The sequence below is a fragment of the Vulpes lagopus genome, chromosome 5 (genome assembly GCF_018345385.1).
Source record: "Vulpes lagopus strain Blue_001 chromosome 5, ASM1834538v1, whole genome shotgun sequence".
In the NCBI taxonomy this organism is placed as follows: domain Eukaryota; kingdom Metazoa; phylum Chordata; class Mammalia; order Carnivora; family Canidae; genus Vulpes; species Vulpes lagopus.
In genome coordinates this window covers 96,703,064-96,717,907 of record NC_054828.1, presented here as the reverse complement: position 1 = coordinate 96,717,907, position 14,844 = coordinate 96,703,064, and the positions used below count along the sequence as shown (strand labels likewise).

General features: G+C 45.8%; 1 protein-coding gene across 2 annotated transcripts; it reads left to right on the top strand.

The window, feature by feature from the left end:
* Positions 1-282: 282 nt before the first annotated feature.
* IL36RN (interleukin 36 receptor antagonist) lies at positions 283-5,732 on the top strand. Of its 2 annotated transcripts, none has more exons than XM_041756631.1 (5): positions 283-302; positions 482-542; positions 2,099-2,184; positions 3,244-3,371; positions 3,566-5,732. In XM_041756631.1, the coding sequence occupies exons 2-5, from the start codon at positions 514-516 to the stop codon at positions 3,788-3,790; spliced, it is 468 nt and encodes a 155-aa protein (XP_041612565.1). In that variant the 5' UTR covers positions 283-302; positions 482-513; the 3' UTR covers positions 3,791-5,732. The 2 variants fall into 2 exon arrangements, with proteins under 2 accessions (XP_041612565.1, XP_041612563.1); XM_041756629.1 differs by having other exon boundaries at positions 3,512-5,732.
* The last annotated feature ends 9,112 nt before the right edge of the window (positions 5,733-14,844 follow it).

The window sequence follows — 14,844 nt, the reverse complement described above, 5'->3', positions numbered from 1 at the left end:
TTGGGTCTGGAAGTGTCTAAGGTCTGGGAGCTGAGTGCTCTTGAAGAGCTGGAAAGCCCCTTGGAAATTCATCAGAATTGCTGAAAGAATGCTATCTGCAGAACCTTCTTTCCCTGGGAGAGGTAATGAACAGTAGGTGTTTCCAGAGGCTTAGGGTGGTGTGAAATACCTGGGAAACCCTGCTCCTCCTCAGCTTCTGGCAGTTTCAGGGGCTCCTCCCTAGTGCATTATTAAAAGGGCTGAGGCATCCCAGAGGAACGGGCAGATACACAGGCTCTGCCAGGAGAAAGGAGCATTCTGAGGTGTCCTTTGGGGAGCTGGGTTTCATTCTCTCCAGCAGGACTGAGGCTCTCCCCACCTCTAGAACCCTCTGTTCTGTGGGGGATGTTCACATACTGTGGGCGGGGTCAGAAGGCTGTTTGCTACCCAGGCCCCTGCCAGCTCAGTCTCTATCTCCACCTAAGATTTTGTGTTATTTCAGAATAAGAGAGTCTACACACTGTGAAGCTAAAGATGGTCCTGAGTGGGGCGCTGTGCTTCCGGTGAGTATCTGAACCTCTGATTGGGTGTGTCCTCTGGGGGAAGTAAGTTATGGGTAGACCTGTTGTCCATCCTTTCTGGATAGGGAAGGGCTGTGGCTGCCCAGAGCTGGGGCTCTCATGGGTGGGCGGGCAGCTCGGAAGTTGTGAACAGCCCCTCATTGTCCTAAGAGAAGTTTTTCCAGCCTCTGTCAAGCTGAGGCTGGCCACCTCATGGGGGTTCCCTGATGAGAAGAGGGAGCAAGTGCATCAGTCTGTGTGCAGCCGCAGCCCTGAGTATCCATAATGAGAAGGGAAGTCAGGAGACCCAGTCAGAGCTGTTACCACCCACTGGGGTGAATTGATGTCAGTCCAGCCACTCTGCTCCATTACCTCCCTGCTGCCCTTCAGGGCGAAACAACAAAAAACTGATTTAGTCAATCAATCTCTCTGTCCACTGGCATGTACTGAGCCAGTCAGTCTGCTGCGTTCTGGATTTTGCGCTAGTGACTGAAAATGGTCTTTGCTTACTCTGAACTCAGAGTCTACCATAGCTTTTCCCAACGTGTGTTCTGTAGAGCCCCAATCCTATGAGTGGCTTTATACAGTGCTGCTCCTTGATCAAGTCATGTGGGAAATACCACTGTGTCTTCTTATAAGAGAACCACAGTGCAATGCAATATATTAGTAACTTTGAATGAGGTTTGTTTGTGTTTAGCTATCACTGAAACAGTTTTCACATAGCATACTTATTTCCATATAATTTCCGAAGAAACCCACTTTAGGATATACTTTTCACCTCACAGGATGTCAAAAAATCAACTGTGATCAGAGATGAGAAATAAGTTTGAAAAGTAAAATGAAAGAATTTTAATTTTTTGTATTTTTTAAAGATTTATTTATTTATTTGAGAGAGAGTGTGCATAGTGGGGAGGGGCAGAGGGAGAGGGAGAGAGGAACTTAAGCAGACTTTGCACAGAGCTCAAGCCTGACACAAGGCTCAATCTCATGACCCTGATATCACAACCTGAGGTGAAAACCAAGAGTCTGATGCTCAACTGACTGAGCCATCCAGACGCCCCAAGAATTTTAAATGTAAAGATATTTCTCACTTAATAAATGGAAGTAAATGTGTCTTCATGTCTTCAAAAATGATTGAAGAATCAGATTTTCATCTGGAAGAGGCTTGGGGATTATCTAACCCATTGTCTTAATTTAGCAATGGGGAGACTCAGGCCCAGAGAGAGCAAGCAGCTTATCTGTTGTGACTCAGCAGCAATGGTGGCACAGCCAGACAAGAACCCAGCACTCTGACTCACAGTCCACACATGGAGAATATTGGTTGGTGTAGAAAAGATGGAATAAGGTGAAGGAGCAAAATCAAGAGTCAGATGGGAGGCTGTGTTATTATCTCATTGGTAGGGTATGAGCCCAGCAGGGCTGGCAGAGAAGGTTGGGCAGTTACTTCTGGCACAGTGGGAGGAGACAGAGACAATGCCTGATACTGGGGGACTCTGTAGAGCCCAGCCAGCCTGAACGAACACCCATCCCTCCCCTAACTAAGTGTCTTGATGTTTCAGAATGAAGGATGCAGCACTGAAGGTACTTTATCTGCATGATAATCAGCTTCTAGCTGGAGGGCTGCATGCAGGGAAGGTCATCAAAGGTTGGTGGCAAAAAATTACCCAACGTCCCTAGGTGTCTACACACTGAGAGGAGGGGGCCTGAAGAGGGCTTAGAATAGCTATGCAAACTGGCACAGGCCTACAGATCCCAGACCTGACACAGTTAGAGGGGACATCATAAAAGCAGGACAATTAAAGTACTATACCTTGTAGCAAAGTGAGGACACATGCCCCAGTGCCACCTGAAGCCTCTATGCAAACGTGTGAATATTTTCCAGGATGAATGCTTTGTTCTTCCCTCATAAGTGGACTTAGGCCAAACCTTCCTTTTCCTGGGACCCAGTGCTGAGGAGAGATCTGAAACAGGCCTCTAGGCCTTTATTCCCATGTGAGAGGGACTTTCCACCCCTTTACACAGGGTCCCCTCTGCTCTGTGGGGATTCCTGGTTACTCAGAGTGATGCAACCCAGATAGCAGGTGGTACCATCTGGCCTCATACTTACTTCTTCTGCCCCATACACTATGACAGGTTTTGTTTCTAAAATAGCACATACCTGCCCACTTGGGACACCTTTACTGGGCTGTGGAGCCAGGCAGATACTCCTGCCAGGCTGTGTGTGTGCGTGTGTGTGCGTGTGTGTGTGTATGCATGTATGTATGTGTGAATGTGTATGTGTTTGTATGTGTGGTGGGGGATGGTACAGAGAAGAAGGAGACCCTCTTGTTCTCAGGAATATCACAGAAGGTATAAATATGTCTGAATAAATCTGATGAGAGTCTTACCAAATCAAGTTTCCAAAACAAGGCCAGAGGGGCAAGAGGCATTAAAGGAAATGGTCAGATCTTCCCTAGAGCTTAGAAAAGACTTGAAGGTTTGAACCTGGATAAGGGGATCGGCCTAGGGATGGGAATATGGTACAATGTCCTTACATGCCTCAATGTCATTGGGCCAGTTGGCAAGAGACCACCCTTCCCTAGATGACAGCGGCTAACAGGCTTCCCTTTTCCCAGTCTAGGGACAGGATGTCTCATGCAGGTCTTGCTCTCCAAAGTCCACGATGTAGGGGAAGATTCCCCTGAATATGGCTTCCTTTCTCTAGGTGAGGAGATCAGTGTTGTCCCCAACCGGTCTCTGGATGCCAAGCTGTCTCCAGTCATCCTGGGCGTCCAGGGAGGAAGCCAGTGCCTGTCGTGTGGGACAGGGCAGGAACCAACTCTGAAACTAGAGGTGAGTCCTGTGGGGGCTTCCTTGCTATCTGACCTCATAAGCCAGCAGATGCTGAAGCCACTGGGCCATGCATCCTGGGGCCTGAGCTCCTCTCTCTCACAGGGTTCTGTGATTGCAGCCCTGCCTTTCCATGCCCCCAGCCCAGTTCTCCTGCCTCCTCCACTCCTTCCCCTCACCTGCCCCTCTGCTCACAGCCAGTAAACATCATGGAACTCTACCTTGGTGCCAAGGAATCCAAGAGCTTCACCTTCTACCGGCGGGACACGGGGCTCACCTCCAGCTTTGAGTCAGCTGCCTACCCAGGCTGGTTCCTCTGCACCGTGCCTGAAGCAGACCAGCCTCTCAGACTTACCCAGCTCTCAGAGGATGCCAGCTGGGACAACCCCATCACAGACTTCTACTTCCAGCAGTGTGACTAGGGCAATGCATCCCTCAGAACCTACCTGAGCAGAGGCAGCTCAGGCGGGGCAGAGGTGGAGGAAGACACTGATGGCAGCCACCCACCATCTGCTCTCAGGGCCTCACCTCTGGCTGGCACTCGGCCACTCTCCCTTTTGATTCCCAGTTTAGGTAAATCCTTCTGAGATTTGGGGCTTTGTCCACATTTTCTTTCCCTGTTGAGTGGTGCTACTTGTGTGGAATCTTGCAAAAACCACTCAAGATGAATTGGAAATCACATAAAAAGGTTCCTAAGGGGTCAGGGTTGGGGGAATTGTGGAAATCCTTCATGCTTCATGGTAACTTACCCAGTAGTCCAGAGCCCCACAGGCCAGCCCATCCCAAGTGGAACCTATTAGGGCCACCAGCTGCTCACATGAAGTCCTGTCATCCACCAGTATGCAGAATAGGGAGGTCATAGAGTTAGGGACCCAAGGCCCAGCCCCATCCCTCTTCCTTACAACCCAGCTGCCATCATATTCTATCTTTTCCATGTCAACCCTCGTGCTCTAGCCATGGCAGGAGAGGGTGGTGATGTCCGAGGAATGACTCCAGCTCAGAAGGCTGAAGAATGTCCAGGCATTACTTTTTGAAGCCTGAGGTACCATTAAAATCCAAGATACTGGTATCTATTCCCATGAAAAGTTGCTCGTGGCATTCTAAGTGAGAAGAGCAAATTACAAAGTAGCATATCTTGTAATTTCATTTTAATTTAAAAAATATCTATCTATATGTGTCTGCATAGAAGTCTGAAAGAGTTTACTTCAATTTTAGCAATATCAATTTAGCAATTACCGGTGATTTTTCTTTTTGTTCTTTTATTTATTTGCATTTTCTAATTCTTCCATGATGAAGATGGACTCCTTGTGTAATAAGTTAATCTTGGGGAAAACAGAGCAGACAATATTTGTGACCATCCTCGGCACTCCCTGAGTGAAATTCAAATTGAATTGAACTCTGCTGATCAGCAGCAGCAAGAAGCAGAACATAGATCTCCTCAAACCTTCAAAGAAAGAGAATATGATGAGTTAGCATGGTTGAAATCTCCTGGAGAAGGAATTTATAGAAAGAACAATCCTGGACCTAGAGTGGTCACAGCTCCCTAAGATTGCAAGGTTTGGGTTTCAGCCTCCAAAGGATCCTGTGCTGGTTGAAATTTATTTCCTTCTAGAAACCTTAGACTGTGACCTTATTTGGAATTAGGTTCTTTGCAGATACAATTAGTTAAGAGGTCACACTGTATTCGGGTAGGCTCTAAATCCAACATGACTGCATGTGCAAGAAGAGGAGAAGACACGTAGGCACAGAGAGACCAGGAAGGCCATGTGAAGATGGAGGCAGAGATTGTACTTTCACTGCAATAAGGCAAGAAATGCCATGATTGAGGCAACTGCCAGAAGCTAGGAAGAGGCAAGGAAGAATTTTTCCCCAAAGCCTTCAGAGGGAGGATGGCCTTCTAGTCTCCTGAACTGTGAGAGAACAAATTTCTATTGTTTTGAACCACCAGCTGTGTGGTAATTGGTTGTGGTGGCCCTATGACATTAACACAGCCGTTGCTGATCCCATCTCACATTGTGTGTGTGTCTCTTCCCACATTGCACCCACATTTTCTCTGTGACCAACAGAATGTGGCAGAAGTAATATTATGCCACTTTTGAGATTAGATTACAAAAGACTCTGCAGCCTCTATCTTGTTTTCTCTCTTTGTTTACTTGCTTTGGGGGAAGCCAGCTGCCATCTCATAAGCAGCCCTATAAAGAGACCCATGTGTTGAAAAATGAAGCCTCCTACCAACTGCCACATAAGTGCATTTGGAAGTAGCTTCCCCAGCCCCAGTCAGGCCTTCAGATGATACAACTCTGGCCGACAACTTGATTGCCACCTCAAGAGAAACTCTGAAGCAGAACCACCCTGCTAAGCAGGTCTAGATCCCCAACTCTCAGAAACTGAGAAAATAAATGTTTTTGCTTTCAGTTGCTAAGGTTTTTTTTTTTAAGATTTATTCATCTTTTGAGAGAGAGAGAGAGAGAGCACAGGCACACACAAGTGGGGAGGGCAGAGGGAGATAGAGAATCTCAGGAAGACTCCCAGTGAGCATGGAGTCTGACACAAGGCCTGATCTCATAACCCTGAAATCATGACCTGAGCTGAAACCAAGAGTTGGACACTTAACTGACTGAGCCACTCAGACTCCTCAGTTAAATTTTGGGGTCACTTGTTATACAGCAATTGATAACTAATACAGAGGGAAAGAGAAAGAAATACACTTATTTTATTATGGTTACAATTTTCTCCAATATTTTCATTTCCCTTCTCAAAATTAACATCTGACCTTTTATTTCCCCAAACATTCTGTTTAAGAGCTGATCATACTAAATTTGTTGAATATTCTCTGTTCCTGCAAGATTTAGTTCCTCCTTGATTACCTTTGCACTTCCAGTCCGACATGCCAAGGACTGTGACTCCAGCACCCCTACCTTCTAAACTCTAGGGGATCAGAATAGAAGCCAGAGGAGAGGTCTAAATCTGAGCCTCAGGCATTCTTCCTGCACCTCACCAGTCAGACAAGCTTAGCAGGTTCAGATTCTGCTGAGGCACTAGCAAGGAGGTGGCCAGACCAGAAGGGTCTGTCTCCGTGGAGCTGCTGAGACCCAGATGCCGCCAAAGCCTTCAGGTAGCAAACAGCATAAGTTGTATCACAGACCTCTCAGAAGTATCAAGAACATGAGCTCCGGGCATCAAGCTTGTTTCTACAGATCCAGTTCACACTCTTTCTTTGCCCACAGGCCCATTCATAGTCTCATATCATCATCTCCTCCAAGAAGGCTTTGCTGAATTAAGATCTCTGGTCATCTACTCAGTGCTAAATTGCTATGCCAACTTCTATGGCCCTTGAAATGACCTCAAGGTCAAGGCTGTATCAATTTGTCTCTAAGCACCTCAAATAATGTTTGAAAAATAACTGGAAATCAGTGAGTACAGAATGTGGAAACTATTCCTCCACCCTGGAATATTCTTTCTCTCTCCTCCACCCATCTAAATGGGCCCACCTTTCAAGGAGCAGCTGAAATTTCACCTCAACCTGGAAGCTTTCTCCAGCCTAAAGTGATTGATTCATCATTTGTAAAATGGTAGAGTTCAAAATGATTTCAGCAGAGATAACCTGATATGAATCCATAGAAAAGGAAGGAGTATTAAATGCTGCCTTTAGGAATGTATAGGCTAGGGGACCCTGGCATCATGACTCTTTTTTTGAAAGAGACATAGTGGTTTTAGATTTCTTCAATTTCAGTATAAGCCCCCAGATTGGCCTGTATTTATAGAGGTGAAATGCCCACATCCCATGGCATTGGTGCCAGTTATAGGCATTGAGGACTACAAGTGTGTTCTGAGTAATAGAGAGTGTCCTAAGACCAAATCCTAAGGGCAGAGGCTAGGATGCTGAAGCTTTTTATCCTGGAGAAGCAAAACACAGAGAGCTCCATTCAAACACTCAAAGCTCTGCCTCATAGAAAAATAAACTTGTTCTGTGTAATTCCAGGAGGCACAAGCAGGACTGATGAGTAGAAATTATGTGTGACCCCAAAATTTTAACCGCAAGGACCACATACACTGTTAGGGTGGGTTCCTTTAAGAGGTTGCGGAAGTGTTGAAGAAGAGCCTGATTAACTATGTCTCAGGGGTGCCATCGCACAGGTTTCTCCATTTGGAGGAAGCCTATATGCCATGACTAAGGCCCTTTCAATTCTGGGAATTTTTTTTTAATCAAGGAGATTCTCTGCCTCTATTGTTTCCAATGTGCTCTTGTCCCGCAGATTAGAGTCTGGCCTTCTTAATTATCTTTTTAAGTGTTTATGACTTAGCTCCTCAGCTGAACCGTAAAGCTATCTAACAACAGGGACTATGCACTGCATGTCTTTGTCACACAGCAGTGAAATGCTCAGTAAATGCTCATTGATTACCCAGCATAATACCCCATGCATTGGCCCTTTCCAGAGAGATAAGAGATTGGGAGAGGGGTGAAGAATGACTGTTGGCCTTAAGAAACAGAAATTGGGTCCCCTCCCTCCCAGACTCTTTAAGCATCTGCATGAGGACCTCTCCTACTTTCTTACCAGGCCCTTTGTGGAACTGTGCAAATGACTTTAGAGTGAAAATTACCATAAGGCAGATGGTCCCCAGAGAACACTATGCTAAGCTTCTCTGACCCTTGTGAATAGATAGATGAGTGGATGGGTGGATGGGTGGATGGGTGGATGGTTGGTTGATTGGACAGACAGATAGGTGGATGGATGGACTGAGTTAAGTAATGTTGATTAGAGGCTTGAGTATTCTCTTTACTTCTGCCCTGCTCACACTGTCATGTGTCCAAGCACTTCAGGGCATGTGATGGCTGCTCAGTCCCAGCATGTATCTAAAGTCAATGTCCTCTGTAGGTGGGTTTCCTTAGATGTTCTGTGTCATCAGCCTAGTATCAGCTAATATAGGACCTGTTGAAAAGCTTCCCTCCCCTCTTTCCAAACTGGCCCATACATGTAATGCCATCAGTCCCCTCTCTTATCTCACTGGCTGCAGCCTGGCTTAAAACACCAAACGTTACTCTGTCTTTGGGCCCCTCAGATGCATCCCCTCTTGCCTCCTCTACCTCTCTAAGTCTAGGACAGAGCCCCATGGGGGCACCAAAGGGAAGGTAATATGAAGACATCTGACCCCAAGACTGTTTACCTGGCTATTGAAACCACCAATAACAATGTCAATGACAGTAGCTATGAGCAGGGGCCCAGCGACTGGCTTCTGCTAGGGCTTAATGGATGAGTCTCTCCCCCTTCAACAAACACTCATTAATGCCCCCACCTTCTTATTATCCACTCTGTACTAAAGGCATTGTGAAATTTCTAGTCTCTTCTTTCCCATCCTAGAGCCAATTACAAAGATTGCTGCAGGCTTGACCCACCCTGACCAGACAGTATAAACTCAGGGCAGATGCCCTGGAGAAATCAGTTGGACATTCCAGGCTTCCAGGATTGCAGGTCAGTGGTTGATAGGCAGTATTCTATCTCTCCTTCTTGTTTTCCTTCTCCTTTCTGTCAATATTTCTGATACGTCCCCTCCCTTAATGCCTCTTGGCAAGCTCTCTAGATAACAAGGTACCCCCTCCACAGAATTTCATGGGATGCTAAATAAGTCTGGGAGCACATTGAAAGAATTTTAGAGAAGGCATTGGTTAAGCCAAGTCAAGATTTAAAAATACTTAGATAAGAAGATTTTAAAAAGTAATTTCAGATAGCTAGGCCAGTGGAATTCAAGTGTGTGGTGAGGCTTGGGGTATGCCCCGGTGCTTGCTTTAGTGGTCAAGGACAGTACAGTGTTCGCAGGGTTCTGGTGTCACCATCATGCTCTGTTTCAGCAAAAGCAAGCCCCCTTTATCTGTTTTACTTTCATTAGGTTTCCTTGTAAATTTTCATTGTGAAACTTAGTTTTGAAAAATACTGACCTTGCCTAGCCTCTCATTGTAATAACAAGTGGGAGGCCCAGGGACTACAGGGGATTTTCTGAGGTGGCAAGACAAATTGGTAGCAGACTTAGGTCTAGAACCCAACCGCGGTTGAAATCTCCCATGTGTGTTTCTATGTCCTGGTTGTAAGTATATGTGTGTGTCATGGTGGTGGGAAGGAGATACATGCTACCCTTCATGGATCAAGATATTGTTAACTTTTATAAGGGAAAAAATGTCTGTATATAGAACAATACACAATACAGTGAAATTTAATAGGAGTTTAGAGTAGGGTTACAAGAGTAAAGATTCATTAAACTCTGAGTCATGGAATCATAGATAGGTTGATTTGGAAAGAAACTTAATAACCATAGACTCTAATTCTATGATTTTATAGATGCTGAAACTGAGAACTGGAGGTTAAGTGACATAACTTCATATGTCTGAGCTGTTACTCTGACCTGATAATTAATTTGGTAGAGCCAGAGACTCAATCTATGGATAAATGATACCATATCCAGTGGCTCTAATGCCAAAAGACCTGAATAGATGGCAAGGATGGGGGATGGCTTTTGAGGCATGGAAATCAAAGACAACTCTGAGCATGCCCACTGGAAAGATAAGAAGAAGGCACGTGCCTAGAGGGGTGGTTTAGTGTCCACAGAAAAGTAAATACACTCATAAAAGCGAATCGGGGCCAAATGATGATGAAATGGGCAGCCACTGTAGATTCTAGAACGGGGTGGGGATGTTGTGAAAGCAATACCTAGAATATAGGTCCAGGTACCTCACATAGGTTGGACTAGATTAAAGGTAGAAAAACCAGGAATCCAGGCACAGGTCCAGTGGCTATTAGGAAGACAAAGTTACATTTTAGGGGCACCTAGGTGGCACAGTTGGTTAAGCATCTGACTCTTTATTTCAGCTCAGGTCATGATTTCTGGGTGGTGGGATTGAGCCCTACATCGGGCTCCATGCTCAGCATGGAGTGTGCTTGAGATTCTCTCTCTCTCCCTCTGCTCCTCCTGCTCATGCTCTCTCTCTCTCAAATAACTAAATCTTTAAAAAGGAGACAAAATTACATTTTTTAAAATAGATCTTATTTATTCATGAGAGAGAGAGAGAGAGAGAGAGAGAGAGAGGCAGAGACATAGGCAGAGGGAGAAGCAGGCTCACCATGGTAAGCCTGATGTGGGACATGATCCCAGGACCCTGAGATCATGACCTGAGCTGAAGGCAGATGCTCACCCACTGAGCCACCCAGGTGCCCTGACAAAATTACGTTTTAAAGAATAACTTATCAGTACTTGTTGGTAAATCAGACCTAGAGTAAGGAAAAGCGGGGAAATGAATGGGCTGAGAGGAGGAAAAGATTGATTTGATTTCAGATCTGTTTGGTTGAGTGTGATGGCAGGATGTCCAAAGGTAGGTGTCCTATAGACTGTTGGAGATAAAATAGCATGTTCAGTTGGGGCTTGGGAAGCATTAGACCAAGATGATCACTGCAGCTGTGGAAATGGGTGAATGGCAAATCCATGCAGTACAAGAGAAAGTGCTTAGGACTTAGACTTGTGACTTCCACCTTAGGAACACTGCCAAATGGAAGGGAGAATCTACATGAACCTGAGAAGGGGAAAATGGAGGTATGAATGAATCAATCAATGTCAAGAGCTCTGAAGAGGCAGAAGCCAAATATTAGAGGAATCAAAAGAGTCTTTAGATTTGGCTCCACAGAAGTTAACATATGGGTTTGGAGAGAACATAGTCCACATAGAAAATGTATAGGAGAAAGAGGAGAGGGTGTGATGGAGAAAGCCTAGCACTACTTGGATAATTGTTTTTGACTCAGGACAGGTGGATTGATGAAGTCTGAGACAGGCAGAAGTGGTGTCCAGGGAGGACTACAGGCCAAAGTCCAGGGAAAGGTCACTTGGTGATGATAGGGAAGGGAAAGCTTAGGGTATGGAGTGTGTGGTGCATTGAGAGGGATCATGGCAGACACTCAGCACCAGAACCCCAGGCTCTCTGATGGACTAGAGGCTGGCTTCTCACTCCTATTCACCTCATCACAGTCTAGCCAGAACCCAGGTAGGGGTGGCTGATATGGGAGTCTTTGAGAAAAATACTGGGATTTAGGGTTAGGCCGGGACAAAAGGCTTCTGGGGCCCCCAGGGATCCAGCTGGACTGGACCAGCACTGAATTTCTGCCCCCCCGCCATGTGCTGACAGTGACCAAGAGTAGGAGTCCTCATCCTCACACACAGAGCCCTCCACTTGATCTGTCCCAGCCAGACTTTGGCAAAGCTACTAGGCTTCCCATATTTTTGCAGCTACAACCAAAGGAGCCCCAGTGGTTCAGTTGAGAGATGGCACAGCATTAAGAGTGCTTGCACTGAGGCGACGCTGCTGGCAGCCTGTCCATCTTACTAGTCCTTTGCCACTCAAAGTGTGGCCAGGGACCAGTGGTGTTCATATCACTTGGTTGCATGTTTGAAATGCACAGTCTCAGGTTCCAGCCTAGACCTAGGGAACCAAAATTGGCAGGTGATTTATATGTTCTACTGGAGAATGAGAAAAACTGAGATGGTGTACCAGTTCCCAAGCCTGGCTAGTCATGGAGTCACTTCAAACACTGGCGAATCAGAACCTTCAGCCCAGGAAATAGTACTTATCCAGAGGCCCCCAGGTGATTGGTGGGCAGGCGTGTTTGGGAGCCAATGACTTTAACTGATTTCAATTTTTTTATTGGAGTTTGATTTGCCACCATATAGCATAACACCCAGTGCTCATCCTGTCAAGTGCCCCCCTCAGTGTCCATTACCCTGTCACCCCATCCCCCCGCCCACCTCCCCTTCCACTACCCCTTGTTCATTTCCCAGAGTTAGGTGTCTCTCATGTTCTGTCCCCCTCACTGATTTTTCCCACTCATTTTCTCTCCTTTCCCCTTTATTCTATTTCACTATTTTTTATACTCCCCAAAATGAATGAGACCATATAATGTTTGTCCTTCTCCAATTGACTTACTTCACTCAGCATAATACCTTCCAGTTCTAACCATGTCGAAGCAAATGGTGGGTTTTTGTCATTTCTAATGGCTGAGTAATATTCCATTGTATACATAAACCACATCTTCTTTATCCATTCATCTTTCGATGGACACCGAGGCTCCTTCCACAGTTTGGCTATTGTGGACATTGCTGCTATAAACATTGGGGTGCAGGAGTCTCAGTTTTCCACTGCATCTGTATCTTTGGAGTAAATCCCCAGCAGTACAATTGCTGGGTCATAGGGTAGCTCTATTTTTAACTCTTTGAGGATTTCAATTTTTGAAAAAAATGAAAACCTACTTTATACTGCAAAGGAAATTCATGTTCATATAGTAAAGATGTTAAGACATGTTTAAAAGGAAATCACTCATAATTCTGCCTGCTGAAGACAGGTGGTGTAACAATATGGACAGTCTTTATCCCTGGGTGTATCTCTCAGTGTGTGTGCCTTTAAATGGGATCATAAGGCACACATTCTTTATAACCTGAATTTTCCACTTCCCATATTTTGATGTTGTAAAATGTTCTTCCACAATATCATCTTTAATGTACATGTTTCTTATTTACTTAATTTGCCATCATTTTTTAAACTAATGATGTGTTATTGGACTAGCTTATTTCCAACTTCTTATAACTGTCTGAATAAAGTGAACTTCTTTATAATTAAACATTTGGACAATCCATTACTTTTCTTTAGAATAAGGGGAACAGGTGATATTAAAGTATGTGTAGGGTGTTTTAAGATTTTAATCATGTCACCGACATCCATCAGAATTTGCACTCCTAGAGGCACCCTGTTATTCTTTGCTCTCACCAAAACTTAAATGCCCACCTCCAAGTCCAGGGATGGAAAATGACTTGTCCACAGTGACTAAGTGGCAGATCCAGTAATAACACTGGACACTGGAGCTCAGTGCTACTGGTGTGGCCAGAAGCCCTGCTGTCATCATCAACCTGTTCCTCCTCACCTATTTTTCAAAATGTCCCTCCATGTCAAACTCTCTCCCTCTGAGCCCTGCTCCTTTCTGTCCCCATTCTTTCCCCTGTTCCTTCTTAGTTTCTACTATCCCCTCTTTTTTTTTCTATTTCCTCTTCTTACTCAGTGAGAATCAGACCTACTGTGTATACCTCAGCCCCAGCCGCCCTTGCATTTACTTCTCTGGGCTACTTTTAATGGCTACCACTCTTTTGCCCTGATTGACTCTGGGTTTTCTTCCTTGCTAGGTTCTGGAATGGCCTTTCTGAAGGTGGTCATTTTGGGGAAAAGCTCTAGGGCAGGACAATCCAACCAGAAGGAGAGGAGAGCCATGTGAAGCTTTGTGGCCAGGGATTAATAATAGGATACCAGATTCAATTTAGATCACTCATCCTCAAACACACAAGTCTATATTTCAGGCCTGTCCTGTTTTACATCTGGAGCAGAATGGGGGTGGGGTGGGGTGGGTGGTCTCTCTTTCACAGTCTTGGCAGAATGTTCCAATCTCTAGGAATGAGGCTAACCCTGCAGGGAGATCCTACACCCTCCAGCAGCAGGCTGGTGATGCCTCCCGGTAGTGCTGCTATTCCCTCAGCTCAGGTCGGGGAGGGCAGTAGTGTGGTGACTCTAGGACCAGGCTGGGCAGTGGGACATGGTTTGAGCTCAGCTCTTCCTCAAACTGTGAGGCTGGAGCACATGCCACCTCAGTTTCATCCCCAGGAAGTACTCCTGTCTAAAATCTTTGAGGAACCCATTCTTTGGTTTCTCCAAGCTAGCACCATGCACATGTCATGGGCTCACACCCCTTCCAGATGGCCCCAGAGGAGGGTGAGGCAGAGTTGCCTGGAGCTTGCTGGGCTGGAGAGACCATGGTGGATTCCAGCAGGCCAATTATAGATAAGCAGCCTAGTGAGATCTTTCCAGTTTGTGATTTAATGATTTGGGGACCCCTAGGGGGCCTGCCCCCAGCTCTACATACCTTCCTTCTCTGACAGCCCTTCTCTCCTTCTCCCTCAGCAAGGACCAGTCACCCACAATCGCAGGAATGTGCTCCCTCCCCATGACACGATACTACACGTAAGTCTTCCTAGAGTCCTTCCTTTATGAACCAGGGGTTTAGGGATGACATGGAAAGAGGGAAAGAAGGCTAAGGAGAGGGATGCAGCTCCTTCTCACTGAAAAAATCTCAAGTGACCCATAATTAAGCTTATTCATCATGATCATAACAATAGCTCTGTTTCCTGAGCATCCTCAAGATGCCAGCCCTTCTACTCCCTTGCCTCCATCCCGAGTAACCTACAAGGGAGACATGACTGAGTCCATTCAAACCAAAGCTCAGAGAGGTTACATAAATTACCTCATGTCACACAGAGCCAGGATTCACCCTCTGTGCTGCTCCGTCCTCCTCTCTCCAGGAACTCAGAGACAATTTTGAATCTCAGTGACAGCATCTTTATATGTCAGCCTCCGTGGCCTTTATTCCCGGTGTGCACTCCCAGCTGTCACTTTTACCTCATT